Here is a 9,972-nt window from a genome sequence, read left to right as displayed (position 1 = left end):
CTTAACACTACATTCTAGAATTTTTTTCTTACCCTATTGGCTGATTTTTTTGCTTGTTTTAATCACAAATTGACTTAGACAAAACTAGACTTTTTTTCTTATTTAATTTTGCTCAACAAGAATATACATCTTGTTTTAAGAATGTTTATTGTACAATTTTACCACTATTAAACTGCGTCCAAACTTGTCTGTGGTGTATATGTCAAGAATTAAAACTATGTCCAAATATTAAAAGGGTTCATCTCGATATTTGCATGAATAAAACAGAAATATTATTTTAAAGTACGTGCGTGTGTCTCGTGTCTTAGCAACCAAACCAAACTAAAACATGGCCGCTCGGCGCACTAAACGGGTCTTTATCAACAACATCGACTCGTACTCATCCAAATATATCGCTCAGGTAAAAAAAAAGAGAGATACACTGACTGAAACTATGGTTAATACCACAAGTGCTGATGTTTCATGTTGGTTTGTTCAGTTCTTGTCCTCGTGTGTGGTCGGGGAGTCGCTGCATGAGGGAGATGATGAGGAGAAACCCAAACAAAAGTCTTCAAAAGACGCAACTTTCAACGTTGTCGGAACTGTTGGTCATGAAGATGGAGATGAACTTCGATTTGCCTCTGAAAAATATTCGGTTAGTTTATCCATAACGTGACTTATTTAAAACTGTGCAGTCGTGACACATGTAACAAATAACCAGTGTGATTTTAATTTTATTTCATAGCTGATTTTATATCTTTTATAACTGACCTAACTTACCTGATTAGCGATTTGGGGCAAATTATTTCCTGTATCAGTGGTGCCACATGCAGAAAGTTCAGGTGAGCTTAGCTACCAGGGCTGCTGTGAAAGGAGCTAATGGGGGTCCCACTTAGGTTATAAAGTATAATTTGGGCCGATGGTAGAGGCAGCCCACTTCTGAATGAACATACTGTATTATACCAGGTCCTATGTGAATTTAAACCGGTACCCTGTTGGTAACTATAGTCAGGGTTCCCACAGGTCCTTAAAATCCTTAAAAACTTGTGAATCTGGGCGAAAAATTTCAAAGCCCTGGGAAGTTTTTGAAAAATACATATAAAGATACAGGTCATTGAAAGTGCTTTAATTTATTTTATGCAAGAAGTTTTCTGGAAAAAAATCCATATTATTCCCTGTGTAGTGTAGGATAATATCATAAAAATCAAGACTTTATAAGCACACATGCTAAACTGTTCGCTTTAAATGCTTAAAGCTTCTTCTGTATGCGAATGTTGATTCATACCAAAATGCTTTTTTGCATAGTTGTGTCTTAACACATGAAAACATCTTGGGTTACATATGTAACTGTTGTTCCCTGAAAATGGAACGAGACGCTGCGTCTCCCTTGCCATACTTCCTGCGTCCCTGTAACGCCGTCTTTGGCAATATTTCAGATAGCCATATACTTCCTGGCTCCTGCGTCACCCTGTCTTTGTCGTTAAGCCTCACCACCATTGGTTGAATTTGATATACACATTCAGACGCACTTACCCCTGGAGGCGTCCCCAAAGTGTTACTGCAGTGATGCAGCGCGAGTTCCTTCAAAAGGGAACTGAAACAATGTATCTTAAAAGGTAACACGATGTTACCTTGCTTTCACTTGAAATGTGTCCCCACATTTAGTCCTTGAATTTGAGGGTATTGGACCTGAAAAAGTCCTTGAAAGGTCCTTGAATTTGAAGTTAACTAAGGTGTGCGAACCCTGTATAGTATTTTTGTATATGGGTACAGTTTGTGTTTAAAAATGTTTCATTACATTTCAGTTTCTGAGTCGAGAGGACCTCCTGCAGTGTCTAATGCAGTGTGATGTCATTGTGTATAATATCACTGAAAACCCTGATCTGATAGATGAGGCAACATGGGCCATTTCAGGTGACAGCTTATGAAATTTCCCAACCATTGGGCTGCATCTTAAATATAGTGAGGCACATTTAGATTATACTTTATCCTACAAGTTAGCTCAGTAAGTTTCCCACCTTTTAGCTGTTTAGTTTTGCCAGGCTGGGAGGACCACCTTAAACCAACTTCCATCATAAATCAGAAAAGACCAGCCAGACAGCCATGTTTCTAGCTTGGACAAGCTGGTGGGTCAGCTGGTCTTCCAGCCTAACCAGCTAAAAAGTGTCCAACCCCCCCCCCCCCCCAAACCAGCCTACTACACCTACTACTAAAAAATTCCTTTATGTACATTTGTTTTTTATTTATACTTATAAATTCGACTTTTGTATTAACTCTTTTGTGTTAACTGCATTTAATGTAGCTCTGCACTCTGAAATCGAACATTTCAGCACCCGCAAAATATTCATCCTATTGTCAACAATCATGACGTGGGCAATGACCAAACCAGCTGATTCTGTAAGTCTCTAAAATCCTTGCCTTAAATGATGTTTCATTATACATATATTATACATTATAATTAACTTATTATACAAATGTATATTGCTGTATAATCTAAGTGTATTAAGATGTATTCATGTACAATATAGACTGTATTTTACATTGCAAAGGACATAATATACAAACGTTTTGTGATTTTATGTTAAGGACGATCCTGACTTGGCTTTGACAGAAGATGACTACAGGAGAAGACGACCACATCCAAACTTTAAAGAACACACAAGCATAGAGAAACTTGTGTTGAAACTGGGAAAAACTGTAACTATCAATTCAGAACCAGGCCTAGATTTCATGTTTATTGTAGGGCACAAATCTGAAATCTGTTTTGGATCCTATTCTAATTTGGTACAAAGTTTTTCCAATTTCAAATGATATTATCGACATAAGTTATAGTAATATTTTTGGAAGAACTTTGGTACTATGAGCATCTTGTGTGTTTGAAAATAAGCATGGAAATCTGACATTTCATACAAATGAGTTTAAATTTTTTATTTTGGATTGGTAACCTAGTAAACTCAATGTCTTAAACATTTCTTTATATTTTTTTACGTTGTTTTGTTTCAAAGGAAAAGTACAATTTTGTCATCATCATGTCTCAACCCCTCAAGATATTCTTTCCTGTATTGCTTTATTTATTTGGCTTGTATCAAATTAACATCAACCAGAAGCTGTTTGTTTACATCAAGTTTTAAATTGTATTTTCAATGTTAAGATTTTAAATTTGGTTTACTGCAGATGTTTAATACCCTAATGTAAGTTGTATACTGTTCTGGTTTTGTCTTTCAGAAAAAGTCAAAGCTGGCTACGTATGTTGTAACAGCGGGGCTGCAGTATGGCATGGGCGAGAATGTGTTTCACTTCTTCTTCAAAGTACTGAAATAACTCTAGTTTGAGAGGATTGTAATTGTTAATATAAATTTAGGTCAATTAACAGTTTAATTAACAAGTTTGTTACCTAACCTGTTCACTTTCTTTTCTTAGGAAGCTTGGCTCGGCAATCGTAGCAGCATTCCAGTTTTTGGGCCTGGCACAAATTTTATTCCTACAATTCACATCCATGACCTTTCAAGGTTTGAGAAAACATTAAATGTCACATTGTGTTGGAGATTGATTTAACTTCAAGTTTCATTTTTCTATATTGTGTCATTATTTGTTTCTGTAGGGTGGTACAAAATATCATTGATCACAGACCGAAAACATACTACTTCATTGCTGTGGATGAGTCCAGGGACACTTTTGAAGACATTGTGAAAGTATATAACCATTTTATCACGTTTTATCATTTTATGTCCGTATAATAAGTTGATATGCCCTCTTATAAGTGATTAGTGAAAGTTTTTAAAGCCCTTTAAAATTGTGAGCTAAGCTGTATGACTGTAACCCTATTTGTACTGAACATACATAAAATCTGAAATGGCTTTCTGTATCCTTAGGCCATTGCATCTGCTCTGGGTACTGGAAAAATAGAAAAAGTCCCTAAAGAGGATGCATGTGCCACGAAAGAAATCACGGTGTAGTTTTAGCCTAACATGTTTTTTATGGTATAAATATGACATTTTTCTATAACATGATACACATATTTATTTCAGGAAAATGACCTGCATAACCTTAGCGTGAACCTTCGAGCCGAGTCTGCTTTCCTAAAGGAGAGATTTAACCTCAGTTGGGAATGTGAAACTGGAATAGTTGATAACATTTTGACTGTGGTGGAGGAATACAAAAGGACAAGGCAACTGCTGGTGAGCAATCAAGTGTATATTAGTAATATGGGGCCAGATTTACTAACACCTTGCGCCAGTGCAAACCATCATTTTGGCAATAAATAACAACTCTTGTAAACCTTTATTGTTTGTACTCCAGTTCTTTTCCGTGTACTATGGGATTACACACCTCAAATTTTCAGATGGGATGTCCATGGTGCTGAATTCAAGTGTATCTCATCAGCAAATTAGTTCTTATTTGCGTCCCTTAACTAATTTGCGCTGCTCTAAGTAGATTGTGTTGGTCATTATTAAAATCACCTGTTGCGCATTTGTTATTTAATTTGTGCTTTTTTAATAAATAACCCACAGATTTTACCACTCCCATCTGCGCTTTTTTGGAATTGCGCTCTCACGTTAATTTGCCTCGTTTAGTAAATCTGGCCCATAGTGTCTTTGGATTTTATTACAGTCATCAGAAAATTAAGTATGTCGTTTTAGGCAACTTGTTTTCAGGTTGCTTATGTTTAGCATTTTATTCTTGTTTTGCATTTAGCCAAAAAAGATCTGTCTTCTTGGGCCTCCTGCTGTTGGGAAAAGCTCAATTGCAGCAAAACTGTGCAAATACTACAAACTTCAACATATTACTGTAAAGGAAGCCATCAATGAGAAAATCAGAGAGCTGGTAAGAACTGCATATAGCAGATACTATATTTTGTGACTTTGAAAGGTAATTTTACAGTACAGCCAAACTTTATTGTTTTAATAGGCACCTATTATGCCCATTTTTACAAGATGTAATACAAGTCTCAGGTGTGCCCAGAATGTGTCTGTGACGTTTTAGCTCAAAATACCCCACAGATCATTTATTATAGCATGTCTAAAATAACCTTATTTGGGTGGGAACAATAATTTGATGTTTTTGTGTCTGTACCTTTAAATGCAAATGAGCTACAGCTCCAAAAGAGACAATGAGACATTTAGTTCCAAAAGATCTGATTCCTGTGAATACAGTCTGAGACAATAGTATCTCACTATTGAGACATGGCAGGCAGTGTACAACTCGCTGAGAGTGGAACCTATGGTAATGCAGGACTGTCAGTCATTGACCATGGGCGGGGCTTTATCAGTGTGACATCACATTAACAAGAGAATAAAAAATGTCTAATGAGACTGCTTTAGTTTGATGAAGATTAAAAAAGGAGTAAGTACACATATTAGGTACACGTTAATGTCAGTGTTTTCAAAAGCAGAATTATTATAACAGGTGGCATTTTTTTAAGCAGCATTACAAAAGTAACTTCAGAGTTGGAAATGCAGATACAGGCAACATAAACTGTAACAAAAAACAGGCATCAAAATGATTACATGCATGCATCTTCTGATGATTTATGAAGTAAGGTCTTATGGAATAAAACAGTCGCTCTGTGAAACAAAATGAACAACATTAATGGTAAATAAGCTGGGCATATTTTGTGTGTGTGTGTCTGTGTGTGTATTTAATATAACCATATGTGTTTAGGAGGAACTGCTTAAAGAAAATGAGAAAACTAGTGAGAATGAGGAAATGCTCAATGGTGCTCAAGAACAGCTTGAAACTCTTCAGAACAACATGCTTCACAATGACGGTATGCTTTGAATGAAGCTGGATATACAGTATGTCTTGTCTATACCAGGGGTGTCAAACTCATTTTAGAGGGCTGGATCTCTGTGTGTGACTCCAGATCAGCCATGACATTTAATAGAAACTCTTTTCAAAACTAGAACCCACTGCAATTCATCGCATGGCAGAAACTGATTCATGGGCGTTTTTATACACAATACGCGACAAGCGGCAGAATCGCTGTGCGGCTGCCGTTTTTCTTTGCACCTGCCGCAAGGGATTTTTGGATCTACGCTCCGTGTTTTGCTGCCCTCCTATTGAAAACAAAGTAAACACCCATGACTGCTGTTTCCCGCCTGAAAGGGATTTTAAAATATGTATGTAATATTTAATAAACTGTATAAATCATCATGCAGGCCAGATTGGACACCTTTGTGTGCCGTTTCGTATGTTTGACACCCCTCTATGCTGTTGTCTTGTTGTTTAAAATGTGTCAGTGTATGCAGATATAAGAGAGCACAAATAATGTGTAATAAATTGAATACCACCACCAGTGTTTATTCAGAATTTGTGTAATGTTTTCTTACAGGCCAATTAGATGAGCAACATGTGATAAATATCATAAGAGAAAAGCTAAACTCAATGCCTTGCAGAAATAAAGGATTTGTTCTGGATGGCTACCCAGACACCTATAAACAAGCTCAAGATCTTTTCTATGGTCTGCAAAATCCCTCTTTAGCTAAATAAAACACAATGGAAATACACTTTTTTTATTAGCTGTAATTTATTATTATTATTTTGTTGTTGTTGTTTTACAGATGAAAACATAGAGGCAGAAGATACCAGCTTAGCAATACCCAATTATAGTGAGGTGTTGATTCCAGGTTGGTCACATAAGCAGACATGTGTCAGTTGTTTAATTTTATCTTGAGCATAGACATGCATAGTTTAAGATATGGTTGGTATTGGTCAAATGTGTCCAATTTAAATTCGAAATGTTAGTCATAATTTTAAAGATGCGCCATTGATGTGCAGTAAAGACCCATTCTGCATCTTGCTCATTCAGTATCCTGCTTAACTTAGAAATACATCACAAAGAGTTAAAGTAAAATGGGTTGTGCACGCTGTTTCATAAAGACATTACCAACCTTTGGCCTGTTCCCCAACAGAGTTCATCTTTTCACTTGATGCCACAGATGAGTTTCTTAAGGAGCGTGTTCGAAATCTTCCACAGACCGTGGCAGAGGAGAAGCACTACACTGAAGATGAGTTCACTGAGAGCCTTGCACAATTCAGAGAGGCTTTTAAAGAAGACGAGTCTGTGCTCGACTATTTCGATGAGCTTGAAATTCACCCTGAACACATCGGTTAGGGACAGAAAACAATACATTTATTTATGTGGTCAAATAAGGAAATGCCACATGAAACTGTGGACTGTTAGGAAGCAGTGTTGTTTATTATAGTATTTGCTGCTGTTGTTTTTAGTGATTGACAGTGTTGATGACTCTGAGAATGTGCTTGTGGTGGAGAAGATAATTAAGGTGGTGGGACGGCCATTGAACTACAGTCTGACTCCAGAGGAAAAGGAGGAAGAGAGGAAGAGGAAGGAGGAGATGTCTTATCAGCAGCTCAAACAGGAACAAGTTGAGAAGGAACTCAGGGAAATAGAGGACAATGCCAAAATGACTGCTCTTTTGGAGGAATGGGTAAGTTGTGTCATTTAAAGGAATAGCTCACCCCAAAATGAACAATTAGCCCATATTTTAATCACCCTTAAGCCATCCTAGGTGTATATGACTTTCGTTTTTCAGCCAAACACAGTCAGAGTTATAATAAATCATATCTTGGCTATTTTCAGCTTTATAATGGCTTTGGATAGTGCCCCATTTTTAAAGCTCCAAAACCACATCCATCAATCAAAAACGAACCTACTGTACATTTAATAAATGTTCTTTGATGTGAAATTATGGTTTTTGTAATGTTGGGTCAGAGGTCAGGCTTCTGACCCAAGTGGTAACGCGGGTGTGCAATATTTTCGAATAATTCAAAGGAGCGGAGTCGATTATTCCGCTTATCAAACATTGCACTGGTGCCTATTTTTAACACATTTAAAAGGTTAGGTGTGCAGTTTACAGAAAAATAATCAACACCCATGGGACATTTCTTAATCAATCAGAATACAGCATTCACTACTTGACAACTACTGCTACTACAGAGAAATTATTAAGGTCAATGCATTCATTACATGCGTTGTTGTCGTGTATGTGTAGAACAGGAACGTCACTGAGGTGAAGAAGCAGGAACGCGAGATGTTAGAGGCACAATCTGTTCCCACGAGGCACTACCTCATGAAATATGTCATGCCCACTGTCACACAAGGACTGGTAGAGTGCTGTAAGGTCAAGCCTGATGACCCTGTGGAGTTTTTGGTAACACTTGTCTTATATTCATATCTTGCGTTTTGTATTACTAAATGATTTGGATCATCTGGTGTCATGTGCTTTTTCTGTTTCAGGCTGAATATCTCTTCAGGAATAACTCGGAGGATTAGCTTGCTCTGCTTTTGAAATAAAACCTAAATAAACTTATATGAAGGAAAGTTAATAAAAGTCTGTTTTCTTGTCTTTTTGTACTGCCTAATTGTTTCATACTTGAAATGCATAAAAGGAAAAAGCCAGTTAAAGTAAATTTTCATACCCACCTAAATTAACAATACTTATAACAAAAAGGTTTAAAATGATGTACAATCGCAGAATATGAACTTCAGCGGCTGATGTCATATTTGTGACGTTGGACCACAAAACCAGTCAATGTCGCATGGGTATTTTTGTAACAATAGCCAAAAATACATTTACAGTCAAAATTATCTTTATTTAATGGCAGATATCATTAGGATATTAAGTAAAGATCATTTTCCAAGAAGATATTTTGTAAATTTATGTGTAGTTAAGGACTTCATTTGGACCACTTAAAAGGCAATTTTCACAATATTTTGGATTTGTTTTGCAACCTCAGATTTTAGTTGTATATTGGCCAAATATTGTCTTATACTAACAATTAATGGAAAGCTTATTTATTCAGCTTCTTATTTATTCAAATTTCAGTTTTAAAAAATGTATCCTTGTTATGATTGGTTTTGTGGTTCAGGGTCACATTTACACTTTAAAGTCGCCATGAAACAGAAGTAGCGATTGCCTTTTTTTTTCCTGTGGTGACATACAAGTGAAAATAAAAAATGTTCACATAACATCCCCAGATGTGTTTTTGATCTGCCCATTTTATCAAGGATGCATCAGGAGGTGACTTGTGTGGACCTATGATAGCCAAGTTTCCCAGAATGCATTTTGCGTCAACGGCAATGGAGCTTAAAACCTTCACAATATTCAAATTATTATTATTATTTTTATTCATTTATTTGTCAAGGACAATGCACAGACTAACATTAATCTCAAATAGAGAGAAGATGCTCTGCACCAGATTAAGCTACTAGCTAATTTCCATCTGTAGTCCTTGGGCAGACTAGATAAACATTTTCTCTAAAAAGTCTAACATACACAAATTTTATAAAAACAATTCAAAAAGCACTTCAGTTCAACAATAACAACAATTCATCAATTAATTTAATCAATAAAAACTCCCCACTAAAAACACACAATATTAAATCCATCGATTACATTAAACACTAAAATGTGGAGTTAACAATGAATAAAACAGTAAGGGGCGGTTTCCTGGACCAGGATTGGCTTAATCCGGGACTAGGCCTTAGTTTAATTAGGAAATATAACTAGTTTTAACAAACATGCCTTTCTAAAAACATTACCTATGTACATTTTGAGGTAAAACAAAGGGCACTGAGGTATTTTAAGATATGTCAGTGCAAGTTGTTTTCAGTTTGGAGAGCTCTTAAAAGTGTTTAAGTCTAGGACTAGTCTAATCCCTGTCCGGGAAACTGCCCCTAAATGTAATTGAACGTATTATTTCAGTTCATCCATTTCTATAGTCACTAGAAAAAAAGTTAAATGACCATTATAATAAATATTTGTCCTCACTTAAAATTACACATATACTATTTCATTAACATTGTTAGAAAGATTAATCACACCAAATGACTTCTAAAAAAATCTAACAAGATAAACCCTGAGTCCTGCTCTTATTTAGTAAAAAGTATTATTAACAATAATGTTAATGTTGACATGTCTGTTTGCTCAATAGCCATTGTTTTAACCCATGTGAGAAAGTATAATAATTGGG

General features: G+C 36.0%; 1 protein-coding gene across 3 annotated transcripts; it reads left to right on the top strand.

Annotated features, from left to right (window-relative positions):
- The first annotated feature begins 191 nt into the window (after positions 1-191).
- On the top strand, positions 192-8,318 carry ak7a (adenylate kinase 7a). Of its 3 annotated transcripts, XM_065268783.2 has the most exons (18): positions 192-400; positions 479-634; positions 1,785-1,893; positions 2,282-2,376; positions 2,566-2,676; positions 3,205-3,288; positions 3,400-3,488; positions 3,581-3,671; positions 3,852-3,929; positions 4,008-4,157; positions 4,675-4,803; positions 5,641-5,746; positions 6,311-6,439; positions 6,540-6,605; positions 6,891-7,088; positions 7,207-7,427; positions 7,992-8,150; positions 8,237-8,318. In XM_065268783.2, the coding sequence occupies exons 1-18, from the start codon at positions 329-331 to the stop codon at positions 8,270-8,272; spliced, it is 2,079 nt and encodes a 692-aa protein (XP_065124855.1). In that variant the 5' UTR covers positions 192-328; the 3' UTR covers positions 8,273-8,318. The 3 variants fall into 3 exon arrangements, with proteins under 3 accessions (XP_065124855.1, XP_065124856.1, XP_065124857.1); XM_065268784.2 differs by lacking the exon at positions 3,852-3,929; XM_065268785.2 differs by lacking the exon at positions 8,237-8,318 and having other exon boundaries at positions 7,997-8,138.
- Positions 8,319-9,972: the final 1,654 nt, after the last annotated feature.

This window comes from Paramisgurnus dabryanus, chromosome 12, assembly GCF_030506205.2.
Source record: "Paramisgurnus dabryanus chromosome 12, PD_genome_1.1, whole genome shotgun sequence".
NCBI lineage: Eukaryota > Metazoa > Chordata > Actinopteri > Cypriniformes > Cobitidae > Paramisgurnus > Paramisgurnus dabryanus.
This window is presented reverse-complemented; position numbering and strand designations above follow the sequence as displayed.